The sequence below is a fragment of the Thalassophryne amazonica genome, chromosome 7 (assembly GCF_902500255.1).
Source record: "Thalassophryne amazonica chromosome 7, fThaAma1.1, whole genome shotgun sequence".
NCBI classification, from domain to species: Eukaryota; Metazoa; Chordata; class Actinopteri; order Batrachoidiformes; family Batrachoididae; genus Thalassophryne; species Thalassophryne amazonica.
Genome location: NC_047109.1, coordinates 113,467,065 through 113,493,890, shown reverse-complemented (window position 1 = coordinate 113,493,890; position 26,826 = coordinate 113,467,065). Strand labels below are relative to the sequence as shown.

At 40.0% G+C, this 26,826-nt stretch overlaps 2 protein-coding genes across 2 annotated transcripts in view; both read right to left on the bottom strand.

The window, feature by feature from the left end:
* Positions 1-26,826, bottom strand: part of LOC117513519 (plectin-like) — a 192,198-nt gene that overhangs the window by 59,648 nt on the left and 105,724 nt on the right. Inside the window, 4 exon segments of the mRNA XM_034173689.1 lie at positions 18,684-18,795; positions 20,519-20,571; positions 22,158-22,298; positions 22,599-22,728. Of these exon segments, the coding sequence (XP_034029580.1) occupies positions 18,684-18,795; positions 20,519-20,571; positions 22,158-22,298; positions 22,599-22,728 (436 nt within the window).
* LOC117514787 overlaps positions 1-26,826 on the bottom strand; it is a 44,914-nt gene that overhangs the window by 16,997 nt on the left and 1,091 nt on the right. The window contains exons 2-5 of the mRNA XM_034175375.1: positions 26,002-26,112; positions 22,158-22,298; positions 20,519-20,571; positions 18,684-18,795 (exon numbers count right to left, since the gene is read on the bottom strand). Of these exons, the coding sequence (XP_034031266.1) occupies positions 18,684-18,795; positions 20,519-20,571; positions 22,158-22,298; positions 26,002-26,112 (417 nt within the window). The remainder of the gene's footprint in view (positions 1-18,683; positions 18,796-20,518; positions 20,572-22,157; positions 22,299-26,001; positions 26,113-26,826) is intronic.

The following is a 26,826-nucleotide window of genomic DNA, read 5'->3' as shown; positions in this document are numbered from 1 at the left end:
TGCTATTGTTAAGTTTTTCCAACATCTTTGAAAATTGTGACAATAAAGACACAGGCCTGTAATTAGTAAAAAGATGTCTGTCACCAGATTTGAATAAATGCATCACTTTTGCCACTTTCATACCATTTGGGACAATTCCAGTTTGAAATGATTCATTAAATATATGTTAATGGTTTGGCAATTTCAGTAATCATTTGCTTTACTAATGTTCCAGTCACACAGCACTTAACAAAAGGCGGCGAAGCCCTGAGGAAATAAGGAATCTGGACTTTCGTTGACATCATTTAACCTTCGCGCAGCTTCGTTCCTGCAGCTGGCGCTTCGTCAGGATTTTTAAACTTGAAAAATTTGAACAAAGGGCAACGAAAACCTCAATTCGTCTGTGTTTCGTTTGTCTGTCATTCTTGAGGTTTTTTAATCGTTTGTTTAGTTTTTGTAATGCTATTGTTTAATTTGACTTCGTTGGAGCAGCTGAATGTTTTTGGAAATTACAGGGCAAACTCAGCCTGCTCGCTTGGATTTTTTTATCTTTGTGGGGGGTCAGCTTCAATGGGCTCAGGCACCTTACATAGGACAGAATTAATCTTTTGTGTGGATATAATTAATTATTTTGCCACAAGCAACTGCTGAATTTTAAACAACAAAAAAGTTGTGTAATTCCCGATGGTACTTGAATGCAGCATTAGCAGCAGCAGCAGCTCCTGTGTGCACTTATTATTTTTACCTCCGCCAAGGAGGTTATGTTTTTGGTCACGTTTGTTTGTCTGTCTGTTTGTCAGCAGGATAACTCAAAAAGTTTTGAACAGATTTTGATGAAATTTTGTGGAGTGGTTGGAAATGACAAGAGGAACAAGTGATTAAATTTTAGTGATGATCCGGATCACGATCCGGATCCCGATGCTAACGCGTTAGCTTGTCTATGGCATTTTCAATGTTAAAAGTTAGCATTAAGCAGTTGCAGCTGTCATGACGTTTGGGTGCATTTGTTTTCAAATTGTAATATTTCTTAAATTTATTTTTCTTTATATATTAATAATCTAATGATTATTATATACAATTTTAGAGAAAGAGACAAAAAGAAATAGATCACTGTGCCAAGGAGGGAATCTCTTTAGGGTCAGTGACCCTATGGCCTTGTTTAGAGAAGTGTTTCATAAATGTTAAAAAAAATTAATATATTTGCAGTTTAGTTGAATAATAAATTGAATTTTGTCTCTTATTTGTTTTTGTCTATAAGCACATGTAATATCAATATCAGTGCTCAGATGACAGTAGCTTCTGGAAAAGGTGCAAGTTGCAATAAACTGTGATGCCAAGCGCTAAGGATACATGCTATCCAGTCACAGCAGATGAAACTTTTTTACTACTGAGCAAACATCATTGTTAGACTTTTTTAGGTTCAGTGATTCCACGGCGTGTAGATGTTATGGCGTCAGTGACCCCATGGCCTTGGCAGAGGTTTGCACTCTCTGAGTGCTTCTTGTTTATTAAATATAACAATATGAGTGTAGGAATGACAATCCAGCCCTTCTGTACATGTGGCAACTCAGAACTCAGAGATGCAGACACACACCGCTCCAGCTGTAGCTCCAGGGGCGTTTAATTTAAAGCGTCAAGATCGTTAGCTTCGGTTTTTTTAAGTTCCTTTTTCGTCCTTCTTGCACTCTTGCTTTGCAGGCTGTTCGGTGATGCCTACCTTAATAAGTTCCCTTTCATCAACTGGGCCAAGGAACATTGTATGTGGATTTCTGTCAATTATTGGTGATTTTCCCCATGTGATGTGTGGAATATCAGATGCCAAATCTGGCCCAACATGAGCAAAAAATGTTATTGAAACATTTACTACTTGGTTCATGTTATATTCATCTTTGTTATTATAAGCAAAGTATGTTGGGTAGTTCTTTGATTTGGGTTTATTTGTTATAATACTATTCAGTATTTTCCATGTTTCCTTTATGTTGTTTTTATTATCATTTAGTATTTTCCAAAGTATGTTTTTTTTTAGCAATTCTGCATAATAGTTGTTAATTTATTTCATATTCCTTATATATAATCTCTGCCTCTCTTGATTTACTTTTAATGAACTCTCTGTATAGCATATTTTTCTCTTAAAAGCCTTTTGCAGGCCCTTTCGTTATCCATTTATTATTTGCATTGTACTGTATAATTGGACAATTTTTGTTGTATATATCGAGAAATGTGTTTTCAAATTCGGAATATGCTAAATTAGCATCATGCTCAGTGTAAATGGACTCCCAATCCTGCAGAAGTAAATCATTTTTTAAGGCAGTGATAGCTTCTTCTGATTGCACGCGTTTACGATATTGTATTTTCTCATTACATTTTCTTTTTAAATTTAGACCAGTTACTATAAAAATTGTTAAGTGGCCACTAATATCATTGATCAGTAAGTCACTGAATGTTTTAGTGTCGATATCATTAGTAAATATATTATCAATGAGTGTAGCGAATGAATGAATGTGAAGTTATTCTCGAAGGCCTAGTAATTTTTTGGATATAAATTTAAGCTGTACATGGTATTAATGAAATCCTCTGTCACTTGATGATGATGATATGGATTTAAGAGATCAATATTTATATCTCCACAGACAAATACTCGTTTATCGCCCATCTGTGAAAAACACTTTTCTATCCAGTTTTGAAATTCTTCAATCTTAGAGCCGCGAGCTCTATATAATAGCTATAATTATATTTTTTACCTTTTCCATACATATTTCAACTGTGATACATTCCAGAAGATTTTCCACTACCATTGTCATTTGATCTTTAGTTATGTATTTAAGCCTTTTGTCAACATACAAAGCCACTCCTCCTCCTCTATTTTGTCAATTCAAATAATTGAATTCATAACCCTCCAATTCATAATTTGTATCGTTAATGTTTGCAAGCCAAGTTTTCATTATGGCAATTATACTAAAAAGGTTGACAAAACTGTTTTAAATAGTCTTTAATACTACCAAAACGTTTGTACAGACTCCTACTATTAAAGTGGATTATTGATAATTTCCCATCACTTGTAATGCAGTTGTTGTATTGTTCTTGTTGTATTGTAACAGCTAACTGATCATCTGCAGAGGAATGGTCTATTTGAAGAGTTTCAGTCAGGTTTTAGAATTCATCATAGTACAGAAACAGCATTAGTGAATGTTACAAATGATCTTCTTATGGTCTCAGACAGTGGACTCATCTCTGTGCTTGTTCTGTTAGACCTCAGTGCTGCTTTTGATACTGTTGACCATAAAATTTTATTACAGAGATTAGAGCATGCCATAGGTATTAAAGGCACTGCGCTGCGGTGGTTTGAATCATATTTATCTAATAGATTACAATTTGTTCATGTAAATGGAAAGTCTTCTTCACAGACTAAGGTTAATTATGGAATTCCACAAGGTTCTGTGCTAGGACCAATTTTATTCACTTTATACATGCTTCCCTTAGGCAGTATTATTAGAAAGCATTGCTTAAATTTTCATTGTTACGCAGATGATACCCAGCTTTATCTATCCATGAAGCCAGAGGACACACCAATTAGCTAAACTGCAGGATTGTCTTACAGACATAAAGACATGGATGACCTCTAATTTCCTGCTTTTAAATTCAGATAAAACTGAAGTTATTGTACTTGGCCCCACAAATCTTAGAAACATGGTGTCTAACCAGATCCTTACTCTGGATGGCATTACCCTGACCTCTAGTAATACTGTGAGAAATCTTGGAGTCATTTTTGATCAGGATATGTCCTTCAATGCGCATATTAAGCAAATATGTAGGACTGCTTTTTTGCATTTGCGCAATATCTCTAAAATTAGAAAGGACTTGTCTCAGAGTGATGCTGAAAAACTAATTCATGCATTTATTTCCTCTAGGCTGGACTATTGTAATTCATTATTATCAGGTTGTCCTGAAAGTTCCCTGAAAAGCCTTCAGTTAATTCAAAATGCTGCAGCTAGAGTACTGACGGGGACTAGAAGGAGAGAGCATATTTCACCCATACTGGCCTCTCTTCATTGGCTTCCTGTTAATTCTAGAATAGAATTTAAAATTCTTCTTCTTATAAGGTTTTGAATAATCAGGTCCCATCTTATCTTAGGGACCTCATAGTACCATATCACCCCAATAGAGTGCTTTGCTCTCAAACTGCAGGCTTACTTGTAGTTCCTAGGGTTTTTAAGAGTAGAATGGGAGGCAGAGCCTTCAGCTTTCAGGCTCCTCTCCTGAGGAACCAGCTCCCAATTCAGATCAGGGAGACAGACACCCTCTCTACTTTTAAGATTAGGCTTAAAACTTTCCTTTTTGCTAAAGCTTATAGTTAGGGCTGGATCAGGTGACCCTGAACCATCCCTTAGTTATGCTGCTATAGACTTAGACTGCTGGGGGGTTCCCATGATGCACTGAGTGTTTCTTTCTCTTTTTGCTCTGTATGCACCACTCTTTAATCATTAGTGATTGATCTCTGCTTTCTTCCACAGCATGTCGTTTTCCTGGTTCTCTCCCTCAGCCCCAACCAGTCCCAGCAGAAGACTGCCCCTCCCTGAGCCTGGTTCTGCTGGAGGTTTCTTCCTGTTAAAAGGGAGTTTTTCCTGTCGCCAAGTGCTTGCTCACAGGGGGTCGTTTTGACAGTTGGGGTTCTTCTGTAATTATTGTATGGCTTTTGCCTTACAATATAAGCGCCTGGGGCAACTGTTTGTTGTGATTTGGCGCTATATAATAAAATTGATTTGATTTGACTTGATTTTTCTGTATAATATGACAGTTACTTTCAGCTGACAGTTTCCACGGAATACAGTACTAGTTAAGGCCCGAAGTGGCAGGCCAAGAAAAATCTCAGATAAGCTGAAGCGAAGGATGGTGAGAACAGTCATAGTCAACCCATAGACCTGCTCCAAAGACCTACAACATGATCTTGCAGCAGATAGTGTCTCTGTGCATCCTTCAACTATACGCACTTTGAACGAGATGCTGTATAATGCTGTAATGCAGAGGAAGCCTTTTCTGCATACACGCCACAAACAGAGTTGCTTGAGGTATGCTAAAGCACATTTGGATGAGCCAGCTTCATTTTGGAATAAGGTGCTGTGGACTGATGAAAATAAATTGAGTTATTTGGACATAACAAGAGGCGGAAAAAGAACACAGCATTCCAAGAAAAACACTTGCTACCTACAGTAAAATTTGGAGGTGGTTCCATCATGCCGTGGGCTGTGTGGCCAGTGCTGGTACTGGGAATCTTGTTAAAGTTGAGGGTCACATGGATTCCAGTCAATATCAGCAGATTCTTGAGAACAATGTTCATGAATCAGTGACAAAGGTGAAGTTGCGCGGGGCTGGATCTTTCAACAAGACAATGACCCTAAACACTGCTCAAATCTACTAAGGCATTCATGCAGAGGAACAACTACAACGTTCTGGAATGACCATCTTAGTCCCCAGACCTGAACATTATTGAAAATCTGTGGTGTAATTTTAAGCGGGCTGTCCATGCTCAGAAATAAAAAAACTGAGATGTTTTGTCAAGGAAAATGGTCTAAATACCTTCAACTAGAATCCAGATTCTCATTGGAAGCTATAGGAAGCGTTTAGAGCAGGGTGGCCAAGTTGGGTCCTCGAGAGCCACCTTCCTGACACTTTTAGTTGTCTCCCTGCTCCAACATACCTGACTCCAATGAAAGACTCGTTAGCAGACTTTTAATGAGTCTTTCATTGGATTCAGGTGTGTTGGAGCAGGGAGACAACTAAGAGTGTCAGGAAGGTGGCTCTCGAGGACGAACTTGGCCCCCCTGGTTTAGAGGCTGTTATTTCTGCAGAAGGAGGATCTACTAAATATTCATGTATTTTTTCTGTTGGGGTGCCAAAATTTATGCACCTGCATAATTTTGATTAAATTATTTTTGCACTCTTTCTGTGAATTCTAGAAACTTCATTTTTAGTTCTCAAATGTCACTTTGTTTGTCTGCTGTATGATTATATTTAAGTGAAATTGCTGATCCAAACAACCAATGATTTATAAAGGAAAATCATGGAAATCATCAGGGGTGCACAAACCTTTACATACAACTGTATATTTTCCATTTAATCATGATAATTATGACCACCCCACACCACCAGGAGACACTGTTGCACAAGCATGTGCACTCTGAACTCAGCTCTGGAGGGTTTGAGGTTGAAAATCCGCTCGTCTTTCTCTGTGAAGATTATTCATTCAGAATGATCCCTGAAGAATCACCTTATTTAAAACATCCCAACATATTAATCTAGTTCTGCACTCGTGGAAGCAACTAAAGTACGATGTATAAAAATCGGGGAATCTTACAGTATGAACGGCAAACTAACAAACTGTAAACGGCGTCCGATCACAGATGGCTGCGTCTGTCTTTCAACGTGTGTGCAAAAACCTTGAGCTGTTTAATGAGCACCCCCCCAAGCTCCCACAGAATTCCCCGTATTTATCCGAAACAATTCCGGCAGTAAGGAGGCGCGGCTTTTCCAGGAAGGCATTGTAGTAAAAGCCCCAACACCTGATCCCAGCATTCAGGGTTCTCTCATCCTCCACGGACTAATTAAATGATTTAGCCAGAATCCGTCCCTCTTCACAAAAGGTGCACACAGGCAGCGCCCTCGCACCATTCTCAAAAAAGAAGCCAGATAATGAAGCTGAAGAGCAACTGGTGTGCATTGGCACTGAGCTAAGCACTGATAGTGGTCGGTTAAATCCGTTAATCTGCGTGGACATGGGGCAGATGAAAGGTTTACTTTGAAGAAGGAATATCAGATCCATGGAAGTTATCATTTTTTAAACTTTTTTTTCATGACTACTGCACACATTTGACACCAGGTCACTGGTTTTGTGGATCACTGCATCTACCAAAAAAGGGACCATCTTCAGCCCATCTGAGAAGACAACTGGCCCATTTCCACCCGTCACAAGTAACCATCTATGTGTCGCAGCCACGTGAAAAGTCTCCAACCATTGAGGTCCTCAACAGAGGCAGAGGATGAATCCGGACTTTGTGTTGATGTGACAAGCCTGGTCCACATTTAATCAGGGGGTTGGACGACACGACACTCATCGAGCAGAAACCTTTGACATTCCAAGTTGTGTTTGCAGGATGTTGTCAAATATCTCGTGGTAAATTCCAGCAGCATTAGTTCTTTGCTTGAAATGCAATAATCTGTTGTAACGCACTTGATGGTGAACACGTCTTCCTCCATGAAGACCACCCAGACCATGAGTCATCTTCAAGGATCTCTCCAACCTTCTGAACTTTAGATGCCCACTGTTGACTGTTGTAGACTGTTTCTTCAAGGCAATACCCCGGGCCATACGTGGATGGTTACCACAGCTACTGTGCATGAATCTGGCTTTGAATATTTGACCACTGATTTGGGACCACCTGACTTCTATTTACAAACAAACAGAAAATCAACATATTTGCAGGATTGATTGTGTCACAACTGTTTTGAACCTATTTGGCAATTAGAACAAAAACTTCAACACTAAGGAGATCCAGAGATTTGTGTTTGTGGTCACCCACACATCCCGTATAGTCCATGAGCCCAAAGACTGTTTTGACCTGAGTGTCACCACTTAAGGGGACTAAACAACACTTACAATCCAGCCTCAGTACAGCATGGCCAACAAAAAAAAAATGTAAAATGGCAGCTATAGCCAAGAGAAAGTGGTTGCAATTTTGGTAAAAATTGGTGCAAATTAGGATCAATGAATGGAATAGTTCTTATCGTGGTGAACAATTGATCTCCGAAGTATTGGTCAAACAAGGTCAATGTTCATTGGATTCTATTCTGTATATGATCCCATAACATAATAACAAAGCAAAAGAAATGGTGCAAACTACTCCTTTTTAAGACCAGATTAGCTCAACCAATAATTTGTATCACTTTTAACAAAAACTGTAGAAATTGTAACATTTGACACCTGTACAAACTAAAATTGACCTTTGTCACCTTTTGCTTTTGCTACTCATTCACAGACTAGCGCCTCCCTACCTAGCTCACCTAATTAAACCCTACGTACTGACCTGGGCTCTGTGTTCTCAGGACGCAGGACTACTTTGTGTCACTAAGGTTAATAAAAAGTCTGCAGACCACAGAACCTTCTCTTATCGTGCAACTATCCTCAGTGGAATGATCTCCCTGCAGAGATAAAACAGTCAGCTTCTGTAAAGACGTTCCAGTCCAGACTAAAGACTCATCTATTCTACCGCTGTTTTGGCTAGCATACTGGTGTGGTATGGAATTATGTTTGCTCTCCTTTTAAACCATGTAAATAGTGATGGAGCAGGTCTCAGCCTCAAAACATCGAAATTCTGGGCCAGTTAATGAAGCACAGGGCTTCTGCTGGTGACCACTTTAGTAATATCTTAATCACTTACTCAGTTTTTCTCATCCTTTGCCCCCCCCCCCCAAAAAAAACCTTGTAACCTAAGCAGAGGGTCACCCCTTTGAGTCTGGTCTGCTTGAGGTTTCTTCCTGAAAAATGCCAGGCGGAGTTTTTCCTTACCACTGTCACCTGTGTGCTTGCTCTAGGGGTTGGTTAGACCTTAACTGTGTGACACGCCTTGAGGCAACTTTGTTGTGATTTGGTGCTATATGAATAAAAATAATTGCACTGCACCATTTTTACTGTTTTTACCCCATAACTCCATGACATTCTGTCATAGATAGTCCAAACTATATCTCTTTAGAATCTTTATGATCAGACAAATAATGTGGTATAAATTTTTAAAGGATTGGAGGGTTAAAATTTTAAACTGTGTGATCCTTTACTGACACCTACCTGGCTCCTCCTGGATGGCCACCATATATTTTCGTATAGCCCACGGTGCCCTGAGGCCGGACTGTAAATAATGTTTAGTCCTCTTAAGTGGTTCAAAAACCTGCTTGGCCACAGAACACTTCAGCCAACTTCCCTGTCCTTCCAAACTGTATGGAATGACGGAACAGGCATAAGTTGGAAGATGGAATAACACAAACCTAAATTAACCTGATTTCATTAAAAAAAAGTTTTTAATGTTTTAGTTCCTATCAGCCAGCTTAGAGGAAGAGAAATGAAAAGACAAATCCATCAGGCTTGTTTTCCGCTGGCTTCAAATTATATACGACCTCACGGCTCCTCCACAGAACGCTGTAATTAATCCTCTTCAAGAGAAATGGAGAAAAGTGGGCTTCCTTCAGAGGGTCCAACCATGAGCACCATTCAGTCATTTATCACCAAACGAGGCAGTTTTCAAGAAAAAGTGCTGCGTTTGGATGAAAAGCTAACGGGCTTCCCGACTGGGTTGCCAAGGTCCTGCTGGGCAGCCTGGATACCGAACATCACAGTCATGTTTGAGAGGAGGGTTTTGCCACTTGGGATCGAGGAGTTCATCCACATCATCAGCTCCACGTCAGATTCAGCCGCTCACAGACAGATGGGATTCACAACAACAAGTCCACGTTTCCATTCAGCAAGCAAAGTCCCGCCTCATAAAAGAAGAAAAAGAAGAGACCCCACGAAAAGTGTTTTACAGGTTCAAAGAAATCAACGACATCATTATTTTGATATCTCTGCAAAATAACTTATCCCAAATATAACGACAGACTCCGAGAGCAGCGATTCTATTTCCTGGCTGTCAGGAACAAAGCAAAGGAGACGGAGAAACCGGAGACCGTTAGGACAGAAAGTCTTTGTCCATCAGTACCTCCTCATTACGGAGTTAGGAAGTGCGAAGAACAATTTTGACCTCAGCCTGATTTTCAGAGACGTTTGCTTGATTTGTGAGATGAAGAGGAACCAGCAAACTCATCCTAATTCCATGTATTAAGGATCATCCACATGCAACAGCTTCCATTATGGTATCTTGTTGTTCCTTTTTAGATTAGTGTGTAAGGAAAGGAAAGATCACTGTTTTCCACCAATGTGATCAAGCGTGCAGACTGATGACATAATGTACAGAGTTTGTGCCACGTATCATGTGTAAAGACATAACCGTAAACGCCGTAGCCTTCCTGTAGCTTAACTAACACAACCGTGGCACTCACGGATAACCTCCCGGTGAAGTTATGGTATGCACATCCAAATGATTAGCTCCGCGAAGATGTAAGGGATTACAAAAGCAGATCAAACCTGGATGGAATATCCTGATTTTCCACAGACACCTTCCAAGTCTCTCTGAGGTTTTCCGATCATGAGATTCCAGGATGGAATCCAGGATCTGTGAAAATGACAAGGAGGATTTAGACTAATTCTTGGCACCAGAAGCGTCACCCATAGGGTTTTTTAAAAGGCTGGTTTGGAAGCTCTAACGGGGCGGCTCCAAACGTCACCAGCTTGGCAGTGCCCAACTCCACCCAGTTCTTGGCCAACCCATAAACCAGTAAAGAGGTGGCACATGGGCAAAACCAATGTGACCTGGGTGAGACAAATGAAGGCCGAACACGCCCTCATCTCAGAGTTACCAGCCAAGGTAATGCTAACAGGCTAACCTTGGTTTGAGTGTTTTACTAATGTATATGTTTTGAGTACTGGGCAGAAGTTTTCATGACGGATAACTTGGGTTACCACCGGTAACCGTGGAGCAACAGTGCAGCTAACATTACCAAGCTAAATGGTCCCGTGTTAACATACAAATGACATAATATGAAAACTCCCCTAAACTGGAATATTGGAGCACACACTTCTTAGATGGCATGTTAGTAGACGTACCGGCACAGCAAGCCATGTTATCTCAAACATTTGTAATAAAATGCTCATAAAGAGTAAACATTGTTGGTCCATAGCTAGTAGCCTCTACTAGTGACCTCTGATAGTAAGCACCTGGACATGGCTCACTGGCACAAACTAGCTGTCACTCAAAGCAGCCACACCCTTAATGATTAAAAACTTTATACATTAAAATGTGTTAAACTGATGAGTTCTATACACAAAATTCACCTCCTTACAGTTGTCATGCCGGCCGTAAGTGGCCATTCAAGAAATTGCAAGATTTGTCATCTCGGTTTAAGATGTGCAGGTGTCTGACTTTTGGGAGCAGGTGTGTGAGGGAGGTCCTCATGCATGCCGCTAACTAACGAGTCCCTCAGGTCCATGCTGCAGACAAAGACCATTAACATGACAAAGGTTCGAGGTCAAATGCCGTCTGATAAAGGCACGACACAAATAAAAAAGCTGTGCAAAGTGTCTGCACCGTCTTAAAGTAGTGACACATTTCCGAGCATCTTAAATCCTTCACGATGGAAAGACAAAATCTAACTTTGTTTATCCTGGTTCCTCTGCCATCCACATAAGGTGCAAATCAACTAATGAGCTGCAAACATTCTCTAAGACGACCTTTAAAATGAAGACATATTTCTGTTGTGTTTATATATATATATATATATATACACACGAGGTCTGTGAGAAAAGTATCCGACCTTTTTATTTTTTTCAAAAACCATATGGATTTGAATCACGTGTGATTGCAATTATACTACAAAAATGTATTTTTTTATGCTTTTCATCACGTTAATAAGAGACTGCTGCATGATACCCTGAAAACTTGCTAAAACAATCATAACAAATAATCTGTGTCTGTTACGTTTAATCTGCGTGGAATTTAATAAACACAAACCGAATTTCAGACATATTAGTCTGGAACAGAGAGGACAAACAGTGTTGTAAAGAACAATAATCAAGATGTTAAAGAGCAAACTTCACTTTCCTCCAGAGCAACATGATCAGGAAGCGAGTGTAGCTCACAGCAGCTCCCACTGAAAATAACGGAGAGACAGCCTGTGATTCTCACATGTTTACATAAAACAAACACAATAACAACGTCTATAAACCCAGAGAATATATTCATGAGAGTTTTAGGCACAATATAAAAATAGTTTTATGTTGCGATGTTAACGGTGTTGTCTGTGTGCAGCAGTTAGTGCAGCGTGATCAGAGCGTCTCAATGCAGCTCTCAATGTTACTGAGATCTCGCAGCACGGCGAACTCTCCAAGGTTTTGCGGAATTTGAAACGTCAATATGGCGAATAGCCAACATTTATGTATCAAGACAATATTGAGTGTACGTTTTACAACATCATAAAACATGCGCACAACATCATAAAACGTGCACACATTCTCTCCACATGCAAAACATTTTGTGTTGACACTTCCAGGGCTCCGTAAAAATGCCTGTTTTTACAAAAGCACATTTATCTGTAAACACCAACAAATGACAGACATCACATGAACGTGTTGGTTTACATAATGAATGACTGAACCAATCAAGTGTTTAGCAGAGGCACATTTTACCCAGAATCCTTTGCAATCTGTGTTTGTTACAAAACCTCAGAATTAGTGCATTATTCAACATTAAAAGATATGTTATATTTTAACTTTGTACAAATGACAGAATTGACATTAATGGAGTTATTCTATCAGTATTAATGTTATTTATGAATCAAAACCATAAGTCAGCACTGCTTTATTTTCCAAGACCTCCGCCTGACCGGAGCGTTGTGATTGGTAGAGCGCTGGGCTTTATGGCTGCTCTCAGTTTGCTTCTGTGCTGGAAGCCATGTAGTAAACAAGAGCTTCCAGCAGGGGGCAAGATGTTCAAAGACAGAAGTGTGGACTCGTTTGGGTCTGTTGTCCCTTTTGATGCTACCAGAAGCGATTATGGTGTTAAAACTCAAATTCAGTTTATTAGTAGTTGCAAATGTACCAGAGACAATACTGGAATTTATTGGTTATCGGTTATCTGTAACTTCCAATACATTTTTTGGGTGGTTTATCGTTTTATCTTTATCAAAGATAACTTTTCAGTTATCTGATTATCTGTTATCGAAGTTAATTTTTTGGTTATCTGTGCCCACCAGTGTATATAGTTTAAATTTTATATACAAAAGGGATGTATTTTAACATGGGAAGCACAGACGGTGCAAATCCAATCTATTTAATGGACATAAAATACCACAGTGCAAAGACAGGCACCGGGTACAAAAAGGCTAAATTTAACCCGTTCATTAAGTTCAGACGCTTTATAGTCAGAGAATATTACCAACCAAACAGAGTGGTATGTTTATGCACTCGGCACACAGTGGGATCAAGGAAACGTCAAGGAGATGTCAATGGCTTAGCGCAGGGGTGGCTCATTGGAAGCTATAGGAAGCGTTTAGAGCAGGGGTGGCCAAGTTGGGTCCTCGAGAGCCACCTTCCTGACACTTTTAGTTGTCTCCCTGCTCCAACATACCTGACTCCAATGAAAGACTCGTTAGCAGACTTTTAATGAGCCTTTCATTGGATTCAGGTGTGTTGGAGCAGGGAGACAACTAAGAGTGTCAGGAAGGTGGCTCTCGAGGACCGAACTTGGCCACCCCTGGCTTAGCGCCAAACTGTCAGAGCACACAGCAGCCGCCAAAGCTCCCCGAGGTGAAGCAGAGAGAGAGAATTTTGTGTTCGTTCTCCTGATCGATTGTCTACAATTGACTTAGTACACCATTATATTAATATTACACCATAAAAGATACTGAAATGTGTATATGTGCTTGTACATGGATTGTGAAGCTGCTTATGTCATTTTAAGAAATATAACAAAACAAAATAAAAAAAAAGTGATGCATCACCACGTTCATCAGACTTCTGACCAAAAAAACAATCATATTTGTCGCTCCAGTAGAGCTGTGATTGGCAGCTTTTTTGTATAAATATTGGTATAAGCAACAAAATCAACATTTGTGTTTTAATAAAGCCTCATTAATCAGATGTGAACGCTCCTGCTGTTGAGATCCTGTTTTTCTTTTTTTTTCCTCCAGCTGCTTTTCCTCTTCTTCCCATCTGAATCAAATGTCTTTTCAGCGTGTTCGCTCATGTGTGTCGAGGGCCTCCAGTGCCAAGTACTTCACCAGCCAGGCACAATGGAGCCGGAGTCCCCGCCCCCCTCCTAACCTAAAGACTTCCCCCTGCAGGAGAGGAACCGGACCACCACAGTGCTGGTCTGAGTTTGTCCGTGTCTGGGAACACCTCTGTGATTTCTCTCTTTCATGCTGCTTGATTAATTGTTGACTCTCGTGAGTCACTGGATAACTTTCTTTTTTTTATTACTCCATCACTTAGCAGGAGTTTCTTTTTAATTTGCCAGTTTACAATGAATGAATGAATGAATGAATGATTATGAGAAGATGCTGATTTAATTTTGAAGTCCTTCTCCTTTTTCTGGCACAGCAGCAGTATTGTTATGCCTTTGCCCTTACAGTGAGTATCTATCCATTTGCTCATGGCTCCTTGCTACCTTTCAGGGAACAACTAGCTGCTTTCCCACTGCAGGAACTAGTACCACACTCAAAAAACTAGTACCACATCTGAAAAGAAACCACATGCATTTCCAGCAGGGCAAATGTGACCACAAATACAGGCACGTAAACCAGCGCGCAGGACCCAAAACGGTTCATCTTATGCTCTACTTTATTCAGGGGTGTTTTGTAGGCAAATCATTTGTCATCCCTTTAAATGATGGAGATATGCTGGACCTGCTGCATGATTACTGAGAGGAGAACTAATGGAGTGAATGGTTGAATGGTGAAGAAACAGATCTGCATGGAAAGAGCAGACAGAGGAAAAATATTGCTGTAAGCTATAGCCTGTGGGACGATTAACTCCGCTGGAATCCAGTGTAAGAAGACTTTGTTTACTGACCCCTTACAAATTCACAAATGTACTGTGACAGTCACCAACACTGTCTGTGAAGGTCAGTGGAATAACAGTATTCGCAAGTTCTTAGTAATCTATGTGCTTTGTATCAAAAAACAACTACAGCCAACGTCTAAATGTTTCTTCTTCCAATTAGTTATTACTGTTCTTTTGTTCTTAATGTTTTGTGGGGAGGTGATGGTGTAGTGGTTAAGGTGTTTGGCTTAAGTCCAGAAGATCATGGGTTCAAATTCCCGCCTGACTGGAAAATCACTCAGGGCCCTTGGGCAAGGCCTTTAATCCCCTATTGCTCCTGTGAGGCATAATTGTAAAGCGCTTTGAGCATCTGATGCAGATGGAAAAGTGCTATATAAATGCAGTCCATTTACCATTTATTTGTTAAATTCAGTTTCATGGTCTCATGCACTCTTTTGCACAAAGTCTACATGAGTTGTGAACCCACTTATGTAAGCTGCATTTGAGTATTGTGAGCTTTATCAATGATCAACAGCACCGGAGCTTAGGCCCAGGTTTTTGGGAGCCTCAGGCAAAAACCTCTGTACGAGTCCAAGTAGTAGCAATCTGTCACTGGTGAAGAAGATCATCTCCTGATTTGTTTAACGTGGGAATGCCAAACACACTGACAAACACACAGTCATCAATAGATCCATAGCCTGGTCCGATGGCTGGGAAATCACAGACGATCGGGGTCTAAGGACCTCCTTCATCCACTTTCATAGTTGTTGGGTTACAACCCGTCACGTCCTCCGTCTGTCTCATTTTCGGGGTTCCTGTTGGACCTTCATGGTTACCGTAGTGGCCACAAGACACACAAGGTCCCCACCGTATTTCACCCTAAGAGGCAATACCCTACTTGTTGCGTCACAACGTGGATGAGGGGTTGGATTTTGACATCCATGAGTTAGCGTAGTGTCATGATCAAGAGGACGTGGGCACAGCGGGCATAAAAACGACAACTGCGTCAGATGGCAACTAGCATTGACACTTGCATGTTTCACACTGTTTAGTCCGACTGGGAGCATGCGCTGGTGCTGCGCGTCACTGCATCCACAACACCTGAGAGTGGCACTGGCTCCTGAATGGCAACCACTCTGGCAAGTCCATTCCCACATCTCTGGAATAACTATCTAACTGCTGCAGCCAGGTGAAACATGGGCGTCCACTTGGCCTTTTCCACTTACTGGGGTCCTCAGCACTCATTCAGGTGGATGCTCCTGAGGATCCTTGGGCACCGTTGGAATCACTTTGTATCAAAATGCCACTTTGTTGCTCGTGGAAAATCAAACTTATTGTTGAAGTACCCACGACTGTTTAGAGGAAGTACTTTTTCAGTTATTCTCACAATGCTACGGGTCAATTCCAACACTGAAGAAGCAGAAAACAGCAATAAGCATGACGCTGGGACCAGCTGGATGCTGGGTAGTTTGTCACTGATAACCCGCTGGTGTCACGTCAGCGACGCTTATTAGCAAATAGCCGAACCTCTGATATGTTACTGCAAGACAGACCGTCGAGAACAACGTAAACATCATCATCAAGCAGGCAACAGTTGAGCATCATTTACAGCAGCAGGACATTAATGTCAAATCCTGGGAACCAGAATCAAATTTAAACTTTGTAACACAATATTGCAAATACTGCAAATGGTGAAACAAGCATAAAATTCAGCACAAATACTCCTTACATATTCCTCTTTTGAAAAAAAAAAAAAAAAAAAACAATCGGCCACTTGAATTTTCAATAGACTGCCAGGTAGGGGTGAATTGAAGAATTAAGATGCTCCAATCATATTGAAAAGTATACCACATTATTTGCCTGATCATAAAGATTCCAGAAAGGTATAGTTTGGACAATCTGTGACTGAACGTTATGAAGTTATGGGGTAAAAACAGCAAGAATGGTGACAAAGGTCAGTTACAGTTTGTACAGGGGTCAAAAGGTAAAGTTGCTCAAATTTTAGTAAAAAGTGATGCAAATTATTGGTTGGGTTAATAGGGTTGTAACAAGGTATAGTTTGCACCATCTGTCATGCTTAGTTATGTTACAGGGTAACATACGAGGGCTGTCAATAAAGTAACGGTCCTTTTTATTTTTTTCAAAAACTATATGGATTTCATTCATATGTTTTTACGTCAGACATGCTTGAACCCTCGTGCGCATGCGTGAGTTTTTCCACGCCTGTCGGTGACGTCATTCGCCTGTGAGCACTCCTTGTGGGAGGAGTCGTCCAGCCCCTCGTCGGAATTCCTTTGTCTGAGAAGTTGCTGAGAGACTGGCGCGTTGTTTGATCAAAATTTTTTCTAAACCTGTGAGACACATCGAAGTGAACACGGTTCGAAAAATTAAGCTGGTTTTCAGTGAAAATTTTAACGGCTGATGAGAGATTTTGAGGTGATTCTGTCGCTTTAAGGACTTCCCACGGTGCGAGACGTCGCTCAGCGCTCTCAGCCGCCGTCGTCAGCCTGTTTCAAGCTGAAAACCTCCACATTTCAGGCTCTATTGATCCAGGACGTCGTGAGAGAACAGAGAAGTTTCAGAAGAAGTCGGTTTCAGCATTTTATCCGGATATTCCACTGTTAAAGGAGATTTTTTAATGAAAGACGTGCGGACGGGTCCGCGCGTCGGGACGCAGCCGCCGCGACGCTCCGCCACAGGAAAAACACCTCTGTTGAAAGCCTTAAGGACAAGTTGGAACATGTCCTGCCTGTTAAACAATTTCTCATATACTCACTCCACTGAAAGCCATCAAAAGCCGCCTGGATTTTACAAATGGTTATCAACACGGAGGTGTTTTTCCTGTGCCGCCGCACCGCGTCGGCTGCGTCCCGACGCGCGGATCCGTCCGCACGTCTTTCATTAAAAAAATCTCCTTTAACAGTGGAATATCCGGATAAAATGCTGAAACCGACTTCTTCTGAAACTTCTCTGTTCTCTCACGACGTCCTGGATCAATAGAGCCTGAAATGTGGAGGTTTTCAGCTTGAAACAGGCTGACGACGGCGGCTGAGAGCGCTGAGCGACGTCTCGCACCGTGGGAAGTCCTTAAAGCGACAGAATCACCTCAAAATCTCTCATCAGCCGTTAAAATTTTCACTGAAAACCAGCTTAATTTTTCGAACCGTGTCCACTTCGATGTGTCTCACAGGTTTAGAAAAAATTTTGATCAAACAACGCGCCAGTCTCTCAGCAACTTCTCAGACAAAGGAATTCCGACGAGGGGCTGGACGACTCCTCCCACAAGGAGTGCTCACAGGCGAATGACGTCACCGACAGGCATGGAAAAACTCACGCATGCGCACGAGGGTTCAAGCATGTCTGACGTAAAAACATATGAATGAAATCCATATAGTTTTTGAAAAAAATAAAAAGGACCGTTACTTTATTGACAGACCTCGTACGTCACATTCCGTAGAATCCAATGGACGTCGACCTTATTTGACCTTTACTTTAGAGACCAAACATTCAACACAGTCAGAACTATCCCATTTATTAATCCTATTAGTTCAAACAGTAATTTGCATCACTTTTTAAAAAAACTGGAGCAACTTTCGCTTTTGACCCCTGTAAAAACTGAAATTGACTTTTGTCACCATTCTGTTTAGTCATAGATAGTCTAACCTATACCTTTTTGGAATCTTTATGATCAGACAAGTAATGTGGTATAGTTTTCAACATGATTGGAGATTTTTTTTTAATGTTTACCCCTACCTGGCTGCCTACTGAAAAGTCAAGTGGCCAGTAGGTTTTTTCAGATGACTAATGTCTCAGGAGTATTTGTGCCAAATTTGATGTTTGTAGCACTATTTGAAGGATTGTTTCAGTTATCTGCTGCATTATGTCTCGCATCCTGTTTTTATGACACGATAATGAAAAAGCTTGTTGTGCTGAAATGTGTCGTTTATGGGTTGTGGAGGATTTGGCAGTAAAGTTTCTCACACTGTGGGCTCATGCAGTGACACGACGGTGGACAGAAAAGCGGACTGACCCTCGTGTCCGTCACCAGCAGCCTCGTCTCCATCTTCTTCAGCCACTGTCTCAGCGCTCTGATTTGACCTCTGAACTCCCACTGCCATAGGCTCAAATCCTCCACGTCACTCCTAAAACACACAAGTGCAACATTTACAACAAACCAGTAACATGTGAAATATACAGTTTAGACAATAATTACGCAATATTCAAGTCTGAAACAAAAACAAAAAAATACAATGTAAAAATAAAAGTTAAGTTTCAAAACAAGAGAAAACATTAAATTAAGTACGACACACAAGATACATGAGAGTGGAAAAGTCTTTCTGTACAAGTTTGTTTTTTCTTTAGACCAAATTTGGAGTTGACAAATGTTACAATAAATGAATAAAATGTTAAAGAGACTTTTGTACACTGTATTTTCTGGTGCATACTTTTTTTTTTTTTTGCTACTTCGTAAAGTCCTGCGATTTATACTCCGGTGTGACATATATCAAAATATTCACAGAATATTAATTAAAAAACTGTTTCCTTCGATATAAATAAAGTTCTTCTTATCCTTAATACAAAATTATCTACTTTAACCAGGAATCAAACAAAAGGAACTCTAATAACAAAAGAATAAGTGACAGTAGCAAAAATTACACTGCAACAATACGCAACAATCCCAAATTAACGAGCTGATAATACAAGAAAGGTGGGATTTATACTCCAGAAAATCCAGTAAATTAACTTTTCAGATGAATAACTTTGTAGGTTTATAGCTCAGAGCATGTATTCATTTAGACAACAAATAAGGCTTAATAATCAATAAATAATGAATAGGATAAAGTTATATGTATCATGAATTGAGCTTATTTGTTCGTGTAGTTTCCAAAGCATACATCAGGTGGCGCCATTTGTTACATTTTGAGGACCAATGTGTATGAAGTAAGTATTTTTATAAATTATTTTATACATTTATTTGGAGCACATGACATATTTCATTTCCAGTTATTTGTTAATGTTTTTTTGTTGTTGTTGTTTATTTGTTCTGTAGACTGTTGAATGACATCTGCAATCCAGGATTACTCCGACTAAAATGGTGCTGCTGGGAAATCTGGAGTACTTCTGGACGACTGAGGGGTATGATTTGGAGCATGTCTGAGAAACCAGCCTCAGCATTGCACCCAGTGAGTCAAATCTTTAGACATTCTGGAGAAATGTTGGTTTCTTAGAATACAAGAGATGGAGAACCACACTCTACTTTTCTTGATCAAGTTCAAAACTTCTAAATCTCCCCTCATATATGGGTTGCTTAGCTGCAACATTTCTGTCTTTGTATGCTTGGCTTTCGTTATTTGTAGTATCCTCCTGACTACTAGCAAGGTAGCCAGGAGGATATAGCAGAAGCAGATGGTCACTCCTGTCACTCTGGTCTGCTTGAGGTTTCTTCCTGTGATAAATAAAAAACACCCAAAGGAGTTTTTTCCCAACCACTGTTGCCAGTACGTGTTTGCACTTGTGAAGCCTTTCTGTGTGGAGTTTGTCTGTTCTCCCCGTGTTTATGTCGGTTCCCTCTGGGTGCTCCGGTTTCCTCCCACATCCAAAGATACGCAGGTTAGGTGGATTGGAAACTTTGAATTGTTCGTAGGTGTGCATGCAGGTGTGAATGTGTTTGTTTGTCTATATGTTTCCATGTGACAGACTGGCATCCTGTCCAGGGTGAACCCCACCTCAGCCCTATGACTGCCGGCATAGGCTCTGCCTCCCTGTGACGTTTAATTGAAGTAGGTGTAGAAAATGGATGGATGCATGGATAAATATTACATATATATCTTAAAAAATACTGTTTAATCTGATTGTTAAAGGTACCCATATCTCTGATCCTGTGAGGTGGGAGATCCGGTCAGAGCCACTGTTTTATCCTGCAAGAGACAAAAAACAAACAACAAAACACATTTCTCACCCAATCGTCTTTCAGGGTCCCACCATCCCCTGCAGGCGTGGAGTGGTTCTGGTTCAACTCACTAGTTATAAAATAATGAACATGGCATCATTACCCAAGGAAAAGAAACACAAACCAGCATGATGTGGTCACTGAAAGCATCCAAACCCAAGTTATTGTATATTAGGTCTGTCCATAAAGTATCGTACCTTTTAATTTTTTTTAAACTATATGGATTTGATTCATATGTTTTCACATCAGACAAGCTTGAACCCTTGTGCGCATGCGTGAGTTTTTCCACGCCTGTCGGTGACGTCATTTGCCTGTGAGCACGCCTTGAGAAGGAGTGGTCCCACCCGTTGTCGGATTTTCATTGTCTGGAAATGGCGGAATGATTTGGGGGTTTTTTCCATCAGAATTTTTTCAGAAGCTGTTAGAGACTGGCACCTGGAAACCATTCGAAAAATTTATCTGGCTTTCGGTGAAAATTTTACGGGCTTCACAGAGAATAAGGTCTGTTACTACAGCTTTAAGGACCCCTTTAAGGACGCTCAGCGGGCCGCGCTCCGAGGACGCGGCACAAGCCACTGGACCATTTCTAAACGGATGGCTCTGTGGATACCAGACCGTCGTGCACTTTCTCTGGTTATCACAAGAGCTGGACATCAGCCATTTTCCGGCAGATTTCACTTTTAACAAGAGATTTTGTCATGGAAAGCCGCGCGGAGGCATCGCGTGTAAAGACCGATTTGCTTTGGAAGCGAGACAAAGAAACACCTCCGTTTCGGCGTGTCAGAGGACAAGTTTGGACATGTCCAGCTCTCCACAATTTCACTGATACTTACTGGACTGGTAAGCATTGAAAGCCGAGATAGACATGTCCAAACTTGTCCTCTGACACGCCCGTAAAATTTGTAAAAAATGTGCTCACAGGCGAATGACGTCACCGACAGCCGTGGAAAAACTCACGCATGCGCACGAGAGTTCAAGCTTGTCTGACGTGAAAATTTATGAATCAAATCCATATAGTTAAAAAAAATAAATAAAAAGGTACGATACTTTATGGACAGACCTCGTACAGATATGTATTTTTTTCAAATCCCAGGACGAATCACACCCTGGTTGTGTGCCATTGCTATTCCCATTCCAGAAGGTCCTTAATTTCCTGATAACGGCGAGGAAACAAAGAATCTCTGTGTGACGCCATGTTAGCGTACAGCCAGAACCACTCCACTCGTGCAAGAAATCAATGGACCCTGATGTCATCTATAAAAATTTTCCATCTCAGGAGTGTGGTCGTTTCACCCAACGTTAGCTACAAATGGCGCCGGTAAGCAGTTGGCTTTATTGCATGCTGTGTGTTCTCGGGGCCTGAACGTCAACATCTCCGTAAGATGACTTGTAAATAACTTCAGAGGTGTTAACTGGTTACACAAACAGCATTTTTAGATTTAGAAGGGTTTATTTCTTGCTTATGTGAAAAATGATTTATTCAGGAGCTGTTGCTTTGCTTCTGTCATTTGTAGCCAACGTCAACATAGAGCTAACGTTTTATACTCTTCTTACCTCATCTCCAGCTTCCGATGAAGGCCAAAGAGCTGGCAGGAAACCCGCCAGATTAGAATCGTCAAGGTCGCAGGGTGATGAATTCTGGGAGGTGAGCGTCCCGTTACTTTTACTCAGAAGTTCATCCGTTAAACCCAGTCGCTAACGTTGGCACAGAAGGCAAACGCGTGCAGGATTAAGTCAGTGCATGTTCAGGAGGCTACAACTAATAAAACCGCTGTAATTTGCACATTAACACAAGCAGAATGAGGCACAGGCGGCCTTGAACCCGGGACAGTCCGTCTGCAAAGCGAGCGCACTGACCCTGGCCACCATTTTGTCACATGGTGCGAGTTCAGTGTTTTCAGAATCCATTTTATCCTGTTGATATTTAGCCAACAATTCTAAACAAACGTGATTTTTTTCCCCTACAACTCATCGTAACATACTTTGTATAAATACAGCACAGCGGCACAAACGGTAAACGTGCTCGCCTCGCAGGTTGAAGGCTGCCTGAGCCCCGATCTCCTTATACAGATTTAGTTGTATGTGGAAAAACTGGATCAAAATATCAGATCCTCTTGTGGTGACTCTGAGCAACATGGGAGCAACACAACAAAATCTCAATGAATAGGATTTAAAGTGCAGTAAGTAACAATTGCATTTAAATTTAACTGAAGTAATTACTTAAAAACATGTTAATTAAAAAAATCTTGATTAATTGCTTTGTTTTTATATATTAGAACAGCTTCACACAGTAAAATGTATTTTTTGTACATAATTGTTCTGGCAACCTCAGCTCACTTTTGTCCCTCATAAAAACAGGTTTCATTTATTTCTTTTTAAGTGAAGTTTTGCTGCATTTTTACTCTTAACTTGACGTAATGTGACACTTATATGAAATCTGGCTCTTTCTTTTTCTACATTAAAGTTTGGTAAATAGAAGCAGACGTAAGTTTATTTTTGTTCCTTCTTCTAATAGGTCTCATCTTACGTTGCTGTGACCTCAAAGTTTTTCTTTATCCTGCTTGTTCATTGATAAATTCAAGTCATCCTGAGAAATCCCAATGTTAAAACCCAACTAATGATTCAGGTCTTTGAGCTGGTTAAGGGTGTTAAACCATCAGCTCCACACCAACAACGCGGTGCAGAAGTTTTAGATTTCTTAGTTTTCCCAAAAATGTTCCATTTTGTTTTCATCAAATAAAGTTCAAGCTTTTTAACTTTTTCCATTTAATAAAGAACCTCAGAAATTTTTAGATACCAACTTCATTTCAAAGAATTCGACAACCTAGAAACAGATGATCAAAGGCCAGGTCAGGCAGCAGAGGTAAGATCAGGGTGTTAATCTCAGCCATCGTTGAATTGACTACACCATGCGAAATCAGACAACTGGGCCATTGCAATCTCTCAAAGGCAGCCATTTATCTACTGCAGCCAGGCGAAACGTGGGCGCCCCCTTCCTGCACTGAGGCGCCTGTGCGCTCGATCATCCTCAGAGAATGCGCCGCATCACCAACATGTCGTTAACAGACGTTCCCCCACAATGCTTCCACAAAGTCATTCCAGCGAATGACTTAAGAAGAGGCCGAATACCAAAGACACATCTGGTCGTCACCTTAACTCCCTGGTCAGTGAACAAGTCTGAAAACCAGACAGTCAGACAGGAAGCACCAAGACCCTAAAACCTGGAACCTAATAAAATGAAGCTTTTGTGCTCTCACTGGGTTTCTGCAAAAGTTTAGTTGTATTTTCAGAATGTCAACACAGCAGAATAGCGAAATAACTTTTGATACGTTTCTTTTAACTGATGGACTCTGTGTTTTCACAATATCTGTCATTCTAGCGACTTTTTTGCAAGAGCTGTAACTTCAATAGTTACGGTGTTAGAATGGTAGGTTTCCTTAAATTTTTGCCATTTTCAGGTTTTCTTTTTTCATCCAATATTACCATCACATTATCTCTTATGTTTAACACGCTCGCCGTCTCTTATGCCACCCACACATACCGTGTTGAGTATTTTACAATGTCATCTATAATAAAATACCAGATTTATAGCTTAGCCTACTAAATTTTTTACTACTAGTCAACATACTAAATTACCTATACTACAATCTTCTCCTGTAATAATATTTAGATTTTAATACCTACTCCTGTATATTATATAGTATCATATTTATTGTATACTCGTATGTTTATTACCCTTAATATTTAAATATAGTTATATATATTATGTCTTATCTTTCTTATGTCTTATTATTTATTATTATATATACCTTTTTTCTTGAGCTGCTTGGGTGGGTAGGGAGAGTTCCCATGGGATAAAAAAGCTTTTCAACCTACCATCCCTGGTTCTCAAGACCAGGCACCTAAGTGGCTCGACTCTACTCTTTTGTACTCTATTTTACTTTTCCTTTTTAGATATTTAAATATACCTTAGTATACTAGCATAGTTCCACCTTAGAATTGGAATATAATATATACGAGTACCTTACTGAATTTTCATGCAACAAAAGTGTCTTCACTGCAGTTTTTCGAAATAAGGCTTTTTCAAATCTCTTGAAAACCCATCTCATGCAAGCAAAAATCCTTTTTTGCAATATCCATTTTTGTATTAAATGCATTAAACATATTTTCAATTTACACAATTTGGAGGGAAAAGGAAACTCACATTGTGATGTCTAATCATCACTCCTCCAATTCAGATGCCTGTACTTGCTGACTAAATGTTTGAAAGTATAACCAACTTTCTATAACAGTAACAGTAAATAATGTTATTAGTTCTCCAGTGCAAATATCTCACACCTTGCACAAGTTATTTTAGTCTGTATTAGATTCAGATAGATTTGTTGGATGGACGGATAGATTCATAAACTTGTTTTTATTTTGTGACGCCATTATTGATGCACAAAATACCAGATGGATTCCTACGAGCATATTTATTTACAACATTGTTATGAACATACAACTGAATCCACTCACCATTAAAAACTGAATTTGTCCACAAGTAAAATCAACCAGTTAGTTTTTGATTGAATGTTTCCTCTATTAAAAACAGCATTGAGAGAAAAAGTGTTTCTGAACATCTGTAGGCAATTTTATTTTTCATATTTTCCCCAAATATTCTGTGTAAAATTCATAAATTTCAGAACACATGCAAAGCAAAAAAAAAAAAAAAAAAAAAAAATCATGAACATGTGAAAGAAATAATGAAAACAAAAAGTGAATGACAAAAACAAAGATTTACATTTGCATGAGAGAGATGCTTGTTGAAACGACCAGAAGCAGGTTCATGGTTTTAGGCAGTTTTCAGTTTGCAAAAGAAATAAAATCTGCAGCACAGGTTGAGCTGGTTTTGTATCATACATACATTCACACAATATGGTGCCGCGTCAGATACGTCAGTTCTCCAAACTGCAAACATCTGCACTTTGGTTGGACTGAATTTACAGTGAGAGAATACAAAAAAAAAAAAAACCCTAACCGCTGATGTGCCGAACGATCACGATGGTTCATCCCCCTTAAAGTTCAAAATACACACAAATGTGTTCGTCATGGAGATCTAAAGATCTAATTATTAACATTCAAGTAATGGATATGTAGAACATCTGTGACTAACGAGTTTTCCTAAAAAACAACAAAAACAACAAATCCCAAGATGGTGCCATCACTCGGCCGCAGCTCGCATCAAATGTCATGTGCAATGGAAACGACATACTCAATGGCAGATCTAGAAACAAAAGAAAACAAAAACAAATTAAAATGCAAATGAAACCACGCAGACAAAACCAAACAAAAACAGCAAAATCATCTTTTTTCTTTGGTGTGACGCTGGTGGGTTTTCAGAAATATCTAAAGTACTTACCTGCATACTTCGGTGCCTTGGACTCACAAATCCATCCAAGTTGAGTGTTTCATGTTCTCCGGCCAGCTGACAATCTGCACTCAAATGTTTGATTCTGAAGGACCGAGACAGCTGTCAAAGATTATAAACATCAGTTACTGGAAAAAAAGAAATTGAAAAGTTTGAAGGTAAGGACGTGAACAATTAGTCTGTGGGCCAAGCAGGTTTTTGGTACCATTTAGGGGGACTAAGAAACACTTGCAATCCAGCCTCAGTGTACCATGGCCTATAAAAAAAAAATAAAATAAAAATAAAGTATGGTGGCCATCCCAGGGTGGAAGGGGTCATAACTGACAAATGCTGCAATCATATTGAAAAATATACATTATGTGTCTGAACATAAAGATTCCAACGAGGTATAGTTTGGACTATCTTTGACTGAATGTTATGGAGTTATGGGGCAAAACCGCAAGATTGGTTGAAGCTGTTCTAGTTTTTGTATAAAGTGATGCAAATTATAGGTCAAGTTGACAGGGCTTCTGTCATGTTGATTTAAGTTGTGGGGTAAAACAGGCCATATGCCGTAGAATCTAATGGACATCGATCTTGTTTGACTTTAACATTGGAGACCAAACATTCGACATGGTCAAAACTATTTCATTTATTAATCCTATTAGCTCAACCAGTTTGCATCACTTGTTACCAAAATTAGAGCAACTTTATCTTTTGACCCCTGTACAAACTACCAGTCATTTTCATGTTGTTTTTACCCCATAACTGTAATATTCAGTCATAGATAGCCCAAACTATACCTTTTTGGAATCTATATTATCAGACAAATAATGC